This window comes from Melitaea cinxia, chromosome 11 (genome assembly GCF_905220565.1).
Source record: "Melitaea cinxia chromosome 11, ilMelCinx1.1, whole genome shotgun sequence".
Lineage (NCBI taxonomy): Eukaryota > Metazoa > Arthropoda > Insecta > Lepidoptera > Nymphalidae > Melitaea > Melitaea cinxia.
In genome coordinates, this window is record NC_059404.1 from 7083223 (window position 1) to 7103270 (window position 20048).

Here is a 20048-nt window from a genome sequence, read left to right on the forward strand (position 1 = left end):
GATTTTTGACATTTTGTAATACCAAGATTTATAAATGTTAACAGCAGATAATGATACTTTTGTTCGCAGTAAAACATAGTAAAAAAATCATTCGTTTTGTAGTCTTTGAACGTTACCACTGTTTCCTGACGATTCTACTATAACGTCAGCTTGGTTTACTAAAGTTTTATCAATGCCAGAGCTTCCTTCAGTAGGACTATCTTTTTCCGTTGTTTCTGTTGAAGTGGATTCTTCGTCAGAATCAAGTTTTTCTGATGCTACTTTTTTATTTTTATTTTTCTTAAACTGTTCTTCCATTTCCTTGAATTTTAATGTGAGGTATCTGAAAAAGAACGAAAATCATTATTATTGTTAAGTTTTGCGGACTAGTATCATAATAAAATAAAAGCGAAAGCTTCAGCTGTACCTATAAATTAATTAGCAACTTAAGTATGTAAGTACCTAACACATAATTATTGTTTTGTAAACTGATAATTGTCTATTTTTTATCAAATACTAAAATATTTTAAATTAATAATCAGTACCTAACTAAGCCTTAGTATCAAATAATTATCTAGCTTAAATAGTTTACGTTCCAACATTAATCTTTGCTATCAATATGAGGTAAAAATTACACCTTATTAAAACAATTGATGTCTCTACCATTGACACTGAGTGTGTAGTGTTGATTTTATTATTTGAATATGTCCAGTTTAAACTAAGGTTCAAGCTGGTTTTGAACCTGGTGTTCTGGTCTATACTATCTAATATTTTTTCGATTTCCTTTACCCAACCATTAAGTGATCTTGACACTAAAGATTTTGAAAAAATATTGTTAAGAAACTTATACTTACTTATCAACTAAAGGACCACTGTAATCTTCGGGAAATTTAGGTGAGTGTGGCAAAATGTATTTATACAGGCTTTCGTTAAGAACATAGAGCTGTGCAGTGGAGGCGCATTTCACATTGAACCACCAATCACAGGTTAAAGCCGCTTGTGAGAATATTGTTCCATTTGGACAGAGGAATGAAGCTTGACCGCCGTTTAGATCACAATAATGCCATACCTGAAAATTTATTTCAAATATTAATATCCGTTGTTTTGAATAAAAGTAAAAAAGACAAACCATTTAGTGAACTTACTTGACATCTTGTTTCGGGATCGGCGAAGAAACCCTTATATCGTTGTGTTTTGCAATTAAATTTTGTTGGTGGTATCACAGTTAAAATTGGATAGTCAATACCAGGGTGACCAGGAGTTCCACCCTCTTCATCTGAAGTCACGGGAAGAGGAAACCGTTGAGATGTTCCACCACCGGTTGGATAGTCTGTTAATATGATGAAAAAATATTTAAAGTAGATAGATGTTTTCTTTTATAATATTAAATATATTGCTTTTATTACCATCTAAATGTTGTGACGGAGTGTGAATAGGAGCAAGATAAGGTTCTTCGTAAAATTCTTGTGGTGGTGAAGTCGTACTCGGAATTTGACTTGGGGTCTTCAGTGGAATTTCAGAGTTTTCAAGAGATTTTGGTGTACTAACAGCAGCCGCTTCAACTTCATTCTGCATATTGGTGGCTTTTAAGGTATTTAATACTTGTAATAATGTTCTTATTGAAGCACTAATATTTTCCCTTGTAATTGGTTTTGGAATAGACTTGTTTATTTGTAATGAATTTAAAAGTTCTGCTAGTGTCACAGAATTTTGTGATTGTTTGTATGGGGTTTGTTCATATGTAGCTTGTTCAATAGAGTATTGTGGTTTTGACGTTGCATCTTCAGGAGTAATGGTTTCTGATTCAATAACATGCAACTGTTGTTCTTTATCAGTTTTTAAATTTTGAAAATGTACTTGTACCTCGTCTTGAGTTTGAGGAACTTCAGTCGACTCTGCGGAACTGAGTATAGGCTTAAATCCACTTTCTACAACTGGTTCAACCAACACAGACACCGGTTTTCTTCTCTCGTAATAATTTTCCGTTATTGTCGCAGGTGGTTTTCTCGCTTGCAATTGTTGATTTACGTAAAAAGGCTGTGGACGGAGAGAAGGTCTCGTTTTTATATAAATAGGTTCTTTTTGTGCTATTGCAGGTAAACTATAGTGTTGTTTTGATGAAAGAATATTAGAACTCTGAATGGGTGGAGTCTGCTCATAAGGAATTAACTTGTATTTTGGTCTTTCTGGTTCAGAGAAATATTGAACATTCGGTAAATAATCTTCATTTTGATATAAATTCAAGAATGGTTTTCGTGGAGGAGCAGAAAAAGGAGCACTCGGAGCCTTGATTTGTTTCGGAATATAGTAATCATATGTAACATCTCTGTCATAAACGTTTTGTTCGGATAGTTCCGGAGGATGAGTGGTTTTTATTTTTGATGGATTTTGATAAACAACAGGTACAAAATCCTTATAAAAGAACTTATTTGGATTCGATGAAGCTATGTTAAATTTTGTTAAGCGATTTCCTTGATATATTGGAACATTCTTGAACCTTTGTGGAGTGTATATTATTTTCGGTTGACGTTCAGTTGGTATAATTGTTCCGGCTTCGACTATTTTTGCTTTTTCAACTTGAACATTGTTATCACTATCATAAGATTCTGTTGTTGGTGTCACTAAATCGTTAGCATAATAAAACGTCATATAAGGTATAAGTCTTCTATATCTCTCATTTATTGCCAACTGGGAAGAATTTGCTTGGAAAACCTTATTTGTTGTAATTGTATTTCTTTGAAGTGTTTCATGCTTAACAATCGTTTCCGTATTCCTTTTTTGTGCATCGACCATCATTCCCCCAATCATTTTCGTTTCTGGACTGTTTCCATTTGGTGAGATCGTTATCGTCGTAACAAACGTGGGTATTACTGAAACAAAGATATAAAAATTAGACCTTAATTTGAGAACCTTTTTTTAAAATAAAAATTATCGTAACGCAAACACTTAAATTGAACCGAAAGTCCATGTAGAATAATTAAAGCATTGCTGCGATTACACAACGAATTAATGCATGTGAGTTTGTTATTCATGCTGGATAGTTCTAGATCCTAATCAATTTTATTTTATTTTTTAAATTAGGTCGACATACAAGCGTACGGCTTACCTGATGGTAAGCGATTACCGTAGCTTGTGGACACCTGCAACACCAGAAGCATCGCAAGTGCATTGCCGACCCTACGCCCAATCTCTTAAGGAGCTCTCTGGTCACCTTACTCATCACAAGAACACACACAGCTTGAAAACAGTATTATTTAGCTGTGATCTGTAAGGTTGAGGTACTTCCCAGTCGGGCTGCTCCAGTTTTTCAGCAGGATATATCCTGCTGTGCCCTACCTCAGGTAAAAAACCGCTTTTATGTTTTGATCTTACAACCAATCATTTACAAGAAAAAGGGGTTTTAAAACGTCTTAAATAGTGGCTAAATCATCAATGTAGGGAAAGCCTAAGCCCTAATAACCATAAAACTTTAGACTAATAGGGCCAATATGGGTCAACCGTATTTTTAAGTACTTATTTTGGTGCTTAGAATTCGAAAATGGAATATAGCCAAAACGCATCATTTGACAAGGTTTTTTTTTACTTATTTTCAAACCCACAGTAGACTTAATTAAATTAAATTATTACATAGTAGTTACAGTCCGGCAGCAGTAAGAATCCGTTCCTAGGTAAATGAAGTAGAAGGAAATTGTGAAGATAAGGTTTAAATTATTGAAGTAAAACTTATAACCTTTAATAAATAATATATTAATAAGATCCGAATCCTGTAGATATTATACTCGTATATTTATATTATAACAAAGAAGTACTTATAATAAAGACAATGTTCGCGTAGAGTAAGCAACGGAACTGTCAAGCCCGTTTTTTCCGTTTCTGCAGTCTCTACATATTGCTATGTGAAAAAATACATATTACTACTAATATATTTAAAAAAAACTATTCATATATAAATACCAATGTGTGGGTATATTTTATTGTATTTTTAGTTACCACTTACCTACTAATGACAAACAAAATTTACGATTTAAGTCACTGGGTTATGAGGACTATATACGTTTACGTACCTACCTATACTTTCTATTGACTATACAATAAACTATATTGCTAGTATACTTATTTAAAAGAATGAATGTGTTTTTTTTTTGTGCATCATTTTTAATATTTATATTAATAAGGTTATCGTTTTGTAAGAAATACTTCACCTACACTAATGTAGGTTATTTAAGAACATATTTTTGAACCTTCTTCGCCTATTGACATTTTCATTCTATAACTTTACATATACTGTCGTAACCTCTAGGTATATCACGATTCACGACTATGTTATTTTAGTATTTGGAAGTATTTAGTTAGTAGTAGAAATAGATTAAATACGATTGCTACTCTTAAGAGTTTCTCAGTCTATTAATTATTACAAAATATGTATTTATTGCGATTTAAATTATTAAAATAGTTATTTAAAAAAATGTTATATAACACTTATTTAATTAGTGTATATATTTACACTAATTAAATAGTTAAATAAGTATATATAAGTATACACTAATTAAATAATAATAAAAAACTAGCCCGTTGACGCAGTGACCCTGCTGTCTGCTCCGAGGGTTGTGGGTTCGATTCCCACCCCGAGTCTGGGTGTAATATAAATATTGATTTATATATTTATATATGTATTATTTATAAGTATGTTTATCGAAAAAAAAATGTAGGTATATACCAGTCAGCTGTTGCCTATAACACAATTTAGGAATAGACGACCGTGTGTGTATTGTGTAGATTTTTATTTATTTGTTTAAATAAGTGTTATTATATATAATGAAACACTATTAATGTTGTGATAGGATGTTCGTATGAAAATTATACCAAGATATATATCATGCTCGTATATCCGATGGTTTTATTTTTCACTTATATTTTAGAAAATTATACATTACTTTAAACTGCTAATAAACTAAAAAATGATCAATTTCAAAAACAACTACAACAAGTTGTTCAATTTTTATTTGTTAAATTAGCGACCTTTGACAATTGGTTAATGTAACGCATTTATTTTTTATGTAATCACAATTGCAATCATTACCTCGACGTGGTCTATAACTGTCCTTAATAGGTACCAACTCGGTTGTAACTTGTATTGCGGTCCGTATACCTACATGACTGTATTTTTGTGAATGGCGGAATCATTTGTTCGTAAATCGCTACGGCCAAGGTCATACGAATGTTATTTTATACAATAAAATCATATCAATAATACCAACAGCTCTCATTACTTTCTTAAAAGATAAGGTGTTGACGTAGCTTAAATTACGTTAATTCTAACCGTATCGCATGTCACGCATGTGTAACATAATATTTACAAAGATTTGCGCAAACGATATGTACCTACCTACGAATCAGATACCAATATTTTTTTTTTAAGTAAACCTTTACGTACGCTTGACTTGGGGAGTAGGCTGGTGAACGCTTACCACAGAGTACTATGGTATAAACAGGCATTATGAAAAGAACGGGAACGGGAGCATTATGAAAAGTGTGATCGTGCGAGGCGAACGGAAGTTGAGAGGGAGATATAAGTTAGTGAAGATAAAAAGAGAGAGAGTTACGTTTCGTATATTACTGTAGGAGTTAAGAAGTTTTACTCCAGTCATGTGGTCTAAAATAAGTATACTCGTTTTTTATTATAGACATTTCAAACAACCTTCTTACTGTGTAGATTACGTACATTACTATGTAATATTATGTTGAATATTGGTATTATTATTATGTATTTAATTTATTATAACTTTTACATTAACCTCAATGTCTTAGGTTTAATGTGTGGAATAAAACAATCCTTAAAACACTGGTTGTCTTACACTTAGACAATTAGTCACGAATTATCGTAAATGTCGAGACGTGTCGTTTATTGTTCATTCAATATCATCAATATGTAAGGAAATCAAGAAAATAAAGGTGCAATACAGCCAATACCAGGTAATTACAGTGTTTATGAACAATTGAACATATCGTATAGTGTAGATATGTATATGTCAACACTAGCGCTGTCATACGCAATTAGAAAGGAATTTATAAACAACAAATGCAACGATCGCGCCACCTAGCACATCGTTCGATAGTCATCTACCCTCATTTATTACATTACTCGAGCTATTCTGACGTGTACGAAACGAACGGTGCAACCGCCGCTAAGGCAGTCTTGGCTCTGGCTTGGCACGATACACTTGTTGTATCCTGCTAGTAGTTTAACCTAGACTCGTTCAATAATTAATTTGTGCAAACTAATTAATTGTTATCTATTACGATTAATTTGGCTAGACGAGGCGTATAACTCTAGCAGTGAAGGTGAGCGTTGATGCGCATCTCAAAGGGGATCTCCTTAAACCTACACCTGGGTCGCAAGTCCTAGGCACTGCTCTGAGTTACTCCCTCCGCCACACGATAGGCTCGATCGGAACGCTGAAGAGCGCGCACGCATCCACGTGTTCGGTGGACGTTACAATTTCGTTATACTCTTTTTAAGTACTACCTACATAATATTGTAAAGAGTGCGAGTATAACCTACGCCCGCGCCCTGCAAATATAGAAAAGGAGCTTCCAATTTAGTCGAAAGACTACATATACAATTTTTCTTTTAACAAAATATTTAATATTTATGACCTATTAGTATTTAAATTAGGCTTTATAATTAGTATGCCAAAGATATATTTATATTTTGCAAAAAAAAAAAACACAATAGCCAGCTACATTAAACTTTATACATAGGTATTATCACTTTATAGTTATTGTGTTATAACAGAATCTAATTATGCCACTGCTAGCAGACAAAGGCCTCTTTGATTAAACACATTCAGAGTTTAGTTCACCACTCTGTTCTAATACAGATTGAATTTACACACATTATAATTATATTTCTTTACAGTGTTTTTATGCTGTGCCAAGTACATATCTTTTTAATTTTAAATGGTTAATTCAAATAAATTTATTTTAAAATTGAGAGATAGCCTAGCCTAGGTTTTATATAAACATATTCCCCTACCAACTGTCCATTTATTCCCCTGTTCCTTGTTAAAATGAACATTTTTTGTTCGGTTTAATATCATCATCATCACTTCAACCTAATACAGTCCACTGCAGGACATAGGCCTCAACAACTTCGCGCCAAAAATGGAGTGAACTCGTGTGTTTTTGTGTTTCGGTTTAATATACTATGGCATTATTTACCTACTTCTCTATGTTACTGTGTAATTATTTATTCAAATTCAAATACCATAAAGAAACGTGTCTAAAACTGCACAGATATTCTATTCCATCGCGATTTTGCACACTTACGGTCTTACTTATAAACGTTTCCTAATTTTTAATCAATTGCTTAGCAACGGATTAGCAAAAACCTCACTTATAAACACTATTTAGCGTTAAGAAGTCGTTAAGTAGTGTTTAAATAGCCGTCAAATTTAAACACTGTTTAACTCCTGCTAAGCGGCAAGATGGCGGATTTCACATAAATCAGCTGTTCTATTGTGACGTTTGATCTACTTACTTGCGTGTATTTGTTAGAAAAAAAAATTTATCATTCTTTGTTCGTTTCTTAACTAAGTAACAGCTAATCAACGTTTATAAGTAAACAAAAGTTAAACATGGATTTGTAGCTTAACGGTCTTACTTATAAACGTTTCTTAATTTTTAATCAATTGCTTAGCAACGGATTAGCAAAAACCTCACTTATAAACACTATTTAGCGTTAAGAGGTCGTTAAGTAGTGTTTAACCTTTTGACCGCCACGCCTCAAAACCATTCCCGTGCCCTGTATGCCAAGGCATAAAATAAACAAAAATACCTACGAAAAAAATAGTGCTGCCAAGAGTCGTTATCGAGTACCACACAGTGACTTGTTTTTGTTGGTTTTTATGCAATAAATGACTACTTATATAATTTAGGAAGGTTTATTTTTTTATATTTTTCTTGTGTTATCTTGCACTCGTTATATATACTTACAACAACATAAATAAAAAACAAACATTACAAAAATAATCGTAGTAAAGCACAACACTCTTTTCTATCGCCATGACGTCATTGTCACGACTGGACGACTACGGCGCAGCTGACCTACGGTTATGAAACTCTCTTTAGAGACGTGCTGTGTCGCACGCAAGGAAGCCGCAGGCTATATATCGATTTCGAATCGAATCGATATATACATGAAAAGTAATTTAGAAAAAAATTAACCGAATTCAAATTTGTAATTTTTAACCGACTTCAAAAAAGGAGGAGGTTACTCAATTCGACCGATTCGATATATATTTTATATTTTTTTTATTTATGTCCGGGGATAACTTTGTCGTTTATGAAACGATTTTGATAATTCTTTTTTTGTTGGAAAGGAGATAACCCCGGTATAGAACCATGCTAAGGAAACCAGGATTTTATAATGAGATCTCGAAAATCTGCATAACTTTTACTAGGTGCACCGATTTTGATGATTTTTAATTTAATCGAAAGCCGATGTTTATCATGTAGTCACATTTACATTTCATCCAAACCCGATTACAACTTTTTGATTGATCTTTGATAATGCGTATATACTTGACTATTTTTTCGTCTACCTACGTTGTATTACTTGTCGATATAATTGAAGTTAGTTTTTTCGTTTGCCTGCAAACACAATTATTATCTTATTAGATAATAGTTTATTATTTAAGGTTCGTTAGAACAGTATTCCACTGTGCCCCGTTCCATAGCCGAACTATATATAAATGAACTTTCCCACAATTGTCTCAAATGATTAAAATTAATGAAAAAAAAAATTATCATTTACCTATTCTTTAAACTTTTTTACTAAAAAGAAAGTACTTTGAAAAGAAATCTCAACTTTTGAACAAGAATAATTGTGTTTGCTCGAATACAACGTAGATCGACGAAAAAATAGTCAAGTAACTACGCGTTATCAAAGATTACTCAAAAAGTAGATATCAGATCTCAATAAAATTTATATGTGACCACATGATAAACATCAGCTTTCGATAAAATTAAAAATTATCAAAATCGGTACACCCAGTAAAAAGTTATTACGGATTTTCAAGAGTCCCTACGCGCTGTAATTGGTCGAAGCGTTACCACACGAATTAGTTTAGAATTCAAATTTTTATCGACACTGTTCCATAGTGCCCCGTGTGCCATTGTTCCCCAACTCAGTAGTTGATCCGATGAAGCAAATTAATATAATCGGTGCGGTCGATGCCAGCCTTAGTTTAAAAGAAATATTTACATTCGTTAAATATTTTTTTTGCTTAGGTAGCAAATAGTACTAAAACAATACTGAGTAATTAGGTAGCAATATTTCAAATCAAATATTTCACGACACACGACACGACATGGGTCTTAGAAAAAAAGCTTTTATGAGAATGGGGGTTAGAGATGATATTGATGCTGCCAGATGATTTTGAGAATGAGAAAGAAAATCGTAATTTCGCTCTTAACCTTAGATAAAAAAAAATGAAAAAAATATATATATATATTTTATTGTATATTATTAAAATCATCGACACCTTCCAAAATGCGACGATGTTCTAAGGTATCGCTCGTCTTGCACTTCACTAGTTTTCTCGCTATTCGCTTATGACGTCATCAGCGTGTCGTCTATAGTTGACAACGGCGTGTAGAGAACGGATTAATGACTACGCGCTAGAGATGCGCCAGATTTGAGATATCAAATTTATTATGGCGATTTGATTGATTTTAGTTGATTTGATTTTTTATTCATTTGCTATTTATGTGTTAGCTGATGATAGTTTTATGTTTTTTACCTTCTGTTTTATTCAAATATTAAATTATTTATAGAAAATATAACACGTTTGAGTTGAATTTTGAATAGCTGATTGCAAAAATGACTTGTAATTATGATTTTTTTAAAGTGCAATAAAGAATATATAAATATTCTATACCATTTTGACTAGCCCGTTGGCGCGGATTGTAGTGACTACAGGTCAACGGTGCTTTCTGCTCCGGAGGTTATGGGTTTGATTCCCACCCCGAGTCTGGGTATAATATATATTTATTTATATGTATGCTTATCAAAAAAAAAATATATAGCTATACCAGTCAGCTGTTACCTATAACACAAGCATTAAGTTGCTTACTTTAGGAACAGATGACCGTGTGTGTATGTTGTAAATATTTATTTATTTATACCTGTTGCGTCACATCCCTAGCGGTCAACTATAGACGACTTCGGCGTTCTGGACATATCATTTACGTGGAATAAGAATGCATGTTTTTATTTCAATGTTTCTCAGTACGTGTAGCTCTAAAAGACTTGTTTTTTATAGTCAAATGTTGCGGGGATATTCTATTTTCATAAATGTTGAATTAAAATACTAGAAATATATTTTTAATAATTTTATTTAATATTTTTGTGGTCCGGGTTTTTTGTCACCTATAGACGTCGCTGGCGCACAGGACTCGCGAGCCCTTGTCAAGTATAGGTGACTACGGCGGTCAAAAGGTTTTAAATAGCCGTCAAATTTAAACACTGCCGAGGCATAGTTTAACTCCTGCTAAGCGGCAAGATGGCGGATTTTACATAAATCAGCTGTTATATTGTGACGTTTGATCTACTTACTTGCGTGTGTTTGTTAGAAAAAAAAAATTATCATTCTTTGTATGTTTCTTAACTAAGTAACAGCTAATCAACGTTTATAAGTAAACAAAAGTTAAACATGGATTTGTAGCTTAAGAGCGGTTTAACTAAGCGGTGGCTAAGTATAATTGCTTAGCGAGATTTTTATAAGTAAGACCGTAAGAGCGGTTTAACTAAGCGGTGGCTAAGTATTGCTTAGCGAGATTTTTATAAGTAAGACCGTTATAGTTTATAATAATATATAATGGTACACCCAGTAAAATGTTATGCGGATTTTCGAGAGTTTCCCTCGATTTCTCTGGGATCCTATTATCAGATCCTGGTTTCCTTATTATGGTACCAAACTAGGGATATCTCCTTTCCAACAAAAATAGAATTATCAAAATCGGTTCAGAAACGACGGAGTTATCCCCGAACATACATAAAAAAATATACACGGTCGAATTGAGTAATTACTCAGGAGGAGGTTAACCTCCACCTTTTTTGAAGTCGGTTAAAAATACACTAACGGTCTTACTTATAAACGTTTCTTAATTTTTAATCAATTGCTTAGCAACGGATTAGCAAAAACCTCACTTATAAACACTATTTAGCGTTAAGAAGTCGTTAAGTAGTGTTTAAATAGCCGTCAAATTTAAACACTGTTTAACTCCTGCTAAGCGGCAAGATGGCGGATTTCACATAAATCAGCTGTTCTATTGTGACGTTTGATCTACTTACTTGCGTGTATTTGTTAGAAAAAAAAAATTATCATTCTTTGTTCGTTTCTTAACTAAGTAACAGCTAATCAACGTTTATAAGTAAACAAAAGTTAAACATGGATTTGTAGCTTAAGAGCGGTTTAACTAAGCGGTGGCTAAGTATTGCTTAGCGAGATTTTTATAAGTAAGACCGTTAATCAGTAAAAAACATTACACACACTACCATGTATTTGACAAATACACGCATGTATACTCTTTTTTTTTATTATATCGAAGTAGGTATCTATAGAAGTAGGTATAGTCTGACTTCAAAACCTTAATAATGTATAAACTTATAATTTAAATTAATTATGGTAGAATTTCGACCACTAGCGGTCTTACTTATAAACGTTTCTTAATATTTAATCAATTGCTTAACAACGGATTAGCAAAAACCTCACTTATAAACACTATTTAGCGTTAAGAAGTCGTTAAGTAGGGTTTAAATAGCCGTCGAAATTAAACACTGCCGAGACATAGTTTAACTCTCGCTAAGCGGCAAGATGGCGGATTTCACATACATCAGCTGTTCTATTGTGACGTGATCCACTTAATTGCGTTTGTTTGTTAGAAAAAAATATTATATTTGTGCTTAAAGCATGGATGGATTGGAAGATCTTTGTGATTTCCAAAATGAGAGTAGCTGATTTTGATGAGAAGAAAATTATAAAAAATGTTATTTTGGTATATGTACCGTTTAAGCATACATATGAATAAAAAAGCGGTTATTTTAATATTACAAACAGCCACACTAATTTTATTTAGTTGTATAGATGACAATTTAATTAGAATACAATAAACACAATAAAATTCGTTCATTTTCTTTTAATTTTCTCATTTTAATTTTCCAATTATTTTAATATTACAATTATTTAAATATTACAAACAGATACTCCAATCTTATTTATTTGTATAGATGAAAATTTAATTAGAATACAATAATCACACTAAAACTCAATAAAATGTTTACAATAAAACTCATTATTTTTTTTAATTTTAATAAATTAAATGAAAATGTTGAAAATTAAATAAGTACTACTATTAAAAATGAAAGATAAAAAATTATTAAGATAGAAATTCCCGCTATAAAATATACCTACTAAATGAGCGTTATCTGTCAAATTCACGACACTCGGACATTGTCATAGATGATATAATATGGAAAAAATAGAACTTTTAACAATTTCGTTCATTCAATTTCTCTATCTAATCGATTATTTTAGGTATAATCTGTGCCAGCCATCTATGTATCGTTCTTTGTTCGTTTCTTAACTAAGTAACAGCTAATCAACATTTATAAGTAAACAAAAGTTAAACATGGATTTATAGTTTAAGAGCGGTTTAACTAAGCGGTGGCTAAGTATTGCTTAGCGAGATTTTTATAAGTAAGACCGTAGGTGACTAGTGTTAATAATTATTAAAAAAAAAATGTATTATATAAATTTATTTTAAAATATCTAACAATAAAAAACGTATTGTTAAGTTCAACTTAAAGTACCTATGTTGCTGTCTTTGAAATAGAGACTATATTTGACGTATATATTCCAATCTACAGGAATATTTAACAAGCACGAATAAATGTACTTAGTGTTGTAATGTCGCGTAGGTACATTTGTAGGTAAGATTCGTGCAGCCATGCGGTGTAACTGAGGAGCTCGGTGCATATCACTCGAGATAACTTAGCACATCGGCCCTGTCTGTCGGTCACGGCTTGCGAACTCACGCACAGCCTGGTACGCCACATAGATACAGGTACCTATTATGCCTATTACGCTTGCATCTTATTTAACTACACACTTATAGTATTTGCTTTGTTTGGCACCTACATTGCTACTTTACACTTATTATATTTAGATAGTCTGTACGGTCTAATATATATATGTATATGGTCTAAAGGTATGCATAGCTCGGTGACCTAGATTTTTATTTAATTTTCTTTTGTACAAACTTTGTTCTGCCTTATTAACAACACAAAAAAAAATGTCCGATAGGTATGTCATTATTTTGTTGCTCTGGTGTGGAACTTCTACGCATACATGCATATCTGCGATTCACATTAATTTGTCAAACTGGAAATATCTATAATAAACTTGGTTATAGGTCGAATTTAAACTAATATGGGAATAGTTGTGTTTGATCGCAAACGAAAAAAAAACCGACTTCAATTACATCGACAAGTAATACAACGTAGGTAGACGAAAAAGTAGTCAAGTAAATACGCGTTATCAAAGATTACTCAAAAAGCTGTATTCAGATCTCGATGAAATTTAAATGTGACCACGTGATAAGCATCAGCTTTCGATTAAATTAAAAATCAATCAAAATCGTTAACTACACCCAGTAGAAAGTTATGCGGTATAATACAACGTAGGTCGACGAAAAAATACTCAAGTAAAAACGCATTATTAGATATAACTCGAAAAGTACTTGTGTTGTCGAAAAGTGTTTGAGTTGTACCTTTTATTTTTTTATAATCGAAATCGGTCCACTTATTCAAAAGTTCTGATGTAACATACATAAAGAAATACAATTGAATTGAGAACCTCCTCCTTTATTGGAAGACGGTAAAAAATAGAAAAAAAACTATTAATACATAAAAGATAAGGAACTTTTTTTAATGTGATGACACGACAATTTTCTAATGTATTTCTTATGTGTTAGAAAGCTAATTACGTAATACTTGACATCGAAGAATCTTAGACACGTACCTACTCGTATGTAGCTTATGTTAACTAATAAAACGATATGTGTTACGAGCTGTGGCTAATTAACTGAAAGTAAAAATGTATAAAGATAGGATTTCTAAAAATTGCTGTAATATCAAATATGTACCAAGGTAACCAACTAAACATTTATTTTTGCCCTTGAAGCAATTCGCCCAATTAACTGGTGCCTATAAAATGAAGCCATTTATCCTCTTAAGAGTATTGTTATCTACGCTGCGTCGATCGATTGTTAAATACTAATAAAATGTTTTGTTATGATTTGAAATGAGTAATCGCGAACTTAATGTTTATTAAAAATAGAGAATTATGAAGGTTATTGAAATACTTCAATTCTTAATTTCTCCGAAGAAAACAAATTATACCGTCGTACATCATTTGCTTACATAAAATAAACTGGTTTAATACTTTTACATTTAGTAATATAAATTGCTATCGTATTTCATAAATTTACTCTTGATACCAAAATTATCTAACAATTTTGAATGCATTAGTATAATAGCTATCATAGACTTATCGATGAATAAATACATAGAGTAATTAGGGGTAACCGTGCGCAGTGGGTAAGCGAGCGCACCGTGTATATCTCCGGAATGAGGTGCGCGGGAGGGGTGGTTTGTTTGAGTGAAAGAAAGACACCGTAGCGACCAACTAATTGTGACATGACATTGCACCGCATGATGTTTTATTCACTTCTGATGCGTTTTTAACTAAATTTATTACTTTCATTGGTAATTTTTGGCATTTTGGAAACTCGTGTTGCATCTATGTTTTGAATCCAGTAAAGGTAAGTCATATTTTGCTTGATAATAAGCATATTGTAGTAGATTTGTGAAAAATAATATTCAGGTTATGTTCGCTGCCTAAATCTGTATCAACATTTATTTGTATTTTGACTTCCTGGGGAAAGTGTGCGCGGGTAAGTGTGCGCACGTGTACAGTTACCCGTGCCCTCATAAATTTTTAGATGGCATAATTCCTTATATGATTTACAGATAAAATTCTAATTACACCTCTTAAAGGTGCTTATGTATTTTGATTTCTTTATGTTACAGTGTTGATCATCATGCCGCGAATATGGAAAAAACCTGAACTAGCACTAGTGACAGAACAACAACTTGCTAGGGCTAAACAACTTATCCGAAATGGAAAAAGTAAACGAGCTGATGCTACCGCCATAGGCATAAGTAAATCCTGCACAAGAGGCTTAAACTGAATGAACTCGCAAATTCAATGGATCATTTTATGCCAACATTCGATAATGAACAAGAGCTTCCTCTTGTCGTTCATTATAAGAAAATGGATGAAATATTTTTTGGACTCACCATAATTGATTTATGGAGATTGGCATATGATTATGCATCTGTGAATAATATCGATAACATATTTGATCATTCTTCAAAAATAGCAGGGCGTGACTGGGTTGCATGTTTTTTAAAACGTCACGCTGAACTAGTCATCCGACAATCTGCAGTAACCAGTCTGTCTCGAGCTCTGGGGCTTAATAAAGTTCAAGTTGACCGATTCTACAAAAACTTAGAAGAATTGTATGAGAAATACAAATTTCAGCCGTCGCATATTCAATGTAGATTAGACTGGTATGAGGACAGTGCCAAAGAAAACTCCAAAGGTGGTTACTAAAAAAGGAAAGAAGGTAGTGGCTAAAGTTGTATCCGCAAAGAGAAGTGTCACCGTGACAGCAGTCTGCTGCATGAGAATTAATGGCCAATATATCCCACCAGCATTTACTTACCCTCAGAAAAGACCCCGTGATGATTTAGCGGACGGAGGCTCATCACAAAGTATTTGCATGGTGTCTGACAGTTAACTTTGTGATTGCGATAAATATGATTGAGCTCGAAAAAATATACCAAGTTAAATTACCTTTGTGACTAAAAATGAAGACTGAATTAGTAATAGGAATTTCCAGACAGTATTGTCCCCAAAATAATATTTTTGTAATTGTATGTCTTTTTACTGAAGAATGCGTTTACTTACCCCATACGCGTTCACTTACCCCATAGTGATGCGCACAGTTACCCGCAATATGGGTCAAGTGAACGCATTCCGATTTTTTCTCTTTAATTGTTTGTTGCATAAAGATTTACTTTTAATTCGTTTAATTTTTAATTTCCATTTATAGGCTAATAAATGCTCTTTTCAAGGATAAACTTTGTATTTCTTTAGCTTTAATATTTAAGACACAGTATCGTATGAAAGGCAAAAGTGCGCACAGTTGCCCCGAATGACTCTATGTAGTTAGTTACATACTAACTGATATTGCTACGTAGTATTTACTGAGTAAACGTTTCAACACTGTGGTAAACCTAAGTAGCGCAATATACGTAGGTACATTTTGAGTTAAGGTCATTTTTGTATCATTTTTCTAAAGTTTTGATTTTCCAGATCCATTGTCACGCTGTTTCTAACGAGCATAGAAAGCATGTTATTAAGGAGAAAGTGAAGCACGACCATGGCAGGGAAATGACGCCAAAAGTTATTACATAAACTGAATCGTGTTTACTGATTAGGTGAGATTGTGTGTAGCGGTAACGCATAAATCACGAGGCTATTACTGTGATATTGTAATTGATAGTTTTTAATCTTGAAAAATCCGGAAACCTTTCTATAAGATTTTTTGGTCAAATACATACTTTTATACCTTTATAGAGGCGTTTATTATAATCAAATGTTATAAATTAGCGTATCATCCAATGCACAATATATATATTTATAGACTGTATTAAGAATTAATTAGATTGATAACAACTCATTGTTCTATTAAAACATGCAATAGACTCACCTACATACTTTTAACCTTTTTATTTTTTCATTTAAGTTTTGCTTAAAGGAACTCATAAATAATTGTAGGTATTAGTTATTTCATTTCCTTAGTCACTCCATTCTCTCATCAGAATCTTATTACAGTTTGAAAGCGAATAATAATAAATTAGGTTTTGCCTTGGAATAATTTATGGTAGAACTTATAACATCTATCAGTTGCGAGATTAGTATTCGTGTAGCTTGCGAAATCGTCCACCTCATTGCCTTTCTCTCTAATTTACATTTGTTTATAGTGAAATGGTTTTCGTTCAATTCCAGACTCCCGACATCTAGGTACTTCTACTGCATACAAAATCTTATGGTATGAAAATATAAAGAAATTCGCTGCAATGCAAAGCTGAGATTCGTACCTGGAATTTTATTGTTATTATTTATACTGTACATAGAGGTATAATAACATTTTTATAACTTTACCGCTGAATAAGTTAATTGCGTTATTTAATAGGAGATTATGTAGGTCGACTTAACCGACACGTACTACACAAACTACACATTCACATGTGTCTGTGAGTAAACATATGACGTGACGTCATACTACTATATGACTTACCACATAAGCTACTTAAGCTTAAACAAAATTAATATGTCCTAAGCACGTGGTCGATCTCACAAACATGATAGAATTCATTATGATATTTATTTACAGTCGTGACGTATTCATAAATAAGTATAAGTACAAAGTTTTGTCAGAATAATAATCAAAACTAATTATATGTTTTTATATTTTTTATTAAAAAATTTTTTTCTTTTTTTTGATAGATGTCATAAATTTTGTATTTTGTATTTGTATTCTGCTTTAAAATTTGTTTAAAATTTATTTTGTTACGTGAACATTGTTTTTGATTCTATTAGTTCTTTACCTATGAAATTGCCGTTTCGTCGTACTAGCTATTTCAAAATAAAAAAAAATCGCTAAGAACTCGAATTTCAAATTATTTTTATTTTAAAAGTATAGAATTCTTTTTTTTATAATTAGTCATTTGTTTAATGGTTAGCGTTCTGTTTACATCGCATTTGTACGTTTACGTCATCATGGATATGTTAAAAATTTGAGTGATTATGGAGTACGAGTTCCATCGTGGTAGTAAAGCGGCAGAAGCGGCACGCAACATCAACGACGCTTACGGTGCGAACACTACTAACGATCGTACCACCCGTTATTGGTTTGCTCGCTTTCGTTCCGGAAATTTTGACCTAAGAAATGAACCACGTGGTCGGCCGGAAATGTTGGTCGACAATGACGAATTAAAGGCGATTGTGGAGGCTGATGATTCTCAAACTACAACTGAATTAGCCGCAGCTTTCGAAGTTAGCACTAAAACAATATTGGTCCATTTGCGTCAAGTTGACAAGGTAAAGAAGGTCGATAAATGGGTGCCTCAAGAATTGAATGATCGCCAGCGCGAAATACGCGTTTAGACGTGCCTTGCACGGCTCAACAGACACACAAACCAAGGCATATTGAATCGCATTGTTACTTGTGACGAAAAATGGATTCTATTTGACAATTACAAGTGCTCAGCTAGTTGGTTAGATCCTAGTACAGTACCTAAACTTATGCCCTAAACGAAAAATAACCCCTAAGAAAGTGATGGTAATTGTTTGGTGGTCTAGCAGCGGTGCAATTCATCACAGCTTCCTACCAAACGGCATGAGCATGACTGCAGATGTGTACTGTAAAGAACTAAACAAAATAATGAGGAAACTCGCACGTCTCCAACCAGCTTTGGTCAATCGCTCGGCTCCGCTGCTCCTGCACGACTACGCGCGACCTCATACTGCACAGCAGACGGTCTCCAAGTTACATAATCTGGGGTTTTAAGTTCTCCGTCGCCCACCGTACTCACCAGATCTTGCCCCTACAGACTTCCACTTTTTCCAGAATTTAGATAACTTTTTGGCGGGAACAAAATTAAATACCCGAGAGGCAGTACAAAATGCCTTTGAAGAGTTTGTTGTCTCCCGTCAAGCAAAGTCTTTCAAGAAAGGCATCAGTAATTACCACTATGTTGGCAAAAATTCATTGATTCCATGGGTAATTTACTTTGAATAATAAAAATAAAAAATATAGAAAAAAAGTGCGTTAACTTATTTCATCAAAAACGGCAATTTCATAGGTAAAACCCTATTATTATTCTAAAATAAAAAGTCGGTGGAGATATCGAAGATTTTATCGTTATTTCTTTCGATATTCTCATTCGCTAAACAATCATTCAAAAAGCAAGGCAAACATGTGGGAATGAGGAAAGGGTGATTCCCAGACCCATGAGGCTTCGATACTCAGTGCGTCAGTTCAATAATCTTCTTATTTACTTTAAATTGGGAAAATTTGAAACAAGTAAATGAAAAAGAGAATTTTGAATCAGGAGAAAAGAGAATGTTAAAGGCTGTCTGTACCCTGAGCTACTATATATACTGTTAAGAAACGTAACGTGGTGTATATTTTGAAGACTTATGGCAGTTGGCAGTGTATTTAGATTTTTATTACTTAATTCGAAAGTTTTTTAAATCGATTGTATAACAAAAGTGTAAAAATATATTTTAGTATTTTCAAAATTTTGCACTTATATTATTAACATATTTTCGCAATGATCGTCAACTTACCAAATAGGTACGTACATATTACTTTTTCCACATTCTGAACGCAGCATCGCATAAAACTGGGTCAAGATCTTATTTCGTTGTTTAATAAACATTTAATACATTTTAAAACCAGTCTATAACATCTTTAGATTATGTAATAAAAAAGAAATTAAAATGATTTATGTACGATTTCTATGTTTCGTCTTCGTACAGAACTATTACAGTCCGTACGCAGCAGTGTGATACTTATGCAATTCTGAGCAACTATAAAACTGGAAATAAAATGATTTTTTGCAGATGCAGAACCAGCAGTGGAGCAATGGGAACATCATAAGCTACAAAGTATCACTTTACGGTTTTAAATAGCTGCACGGACAAAACCGCAAGGAAAATCTAGTAAACAATACTTGTTTCTATTGTCCAACTTCAACTAGTTATAAGAATACTGACTTAATTGTAAGTTTCGAAGACGTACACCGACCATCTTTCTTCATAGTTTCCGTTCTTATCGTGATGGTGAAATGTAATTCTTTTAAATACTAT

General features: G+C 32.9%; 1 protein-coding gene across 1 annotated transcript in view; it reads right to left on the minus strand.

Annotated features, from left to right (window-relative positions):
• The window catches only part of LOC123658090, a 39149-nt gene continuing 19101 nt past the window's right edge, over positions 1–20048 (minus strand). Inside the window, exons 2-5 of the mRNA XM_045593562.1 lie at positions 1386–2849; positions 1125–1309; positions 834–1048; positions 1–322 (exon numbers count right to left, since the gene is read on the minus strand). Of these exons, the coding sequence (XP_045449518.1) occupies positions 88–322; positions 834–1048; positions 1125–1309; positions 1386–2849 (2099 nt within the window). The 3' untranslated portion in view covers positions 1–87. The remainder of the gene's footprint in view (positions 323–833; positions 1049–1124; positions 1310–1385; positions 2850–20048) is intronic.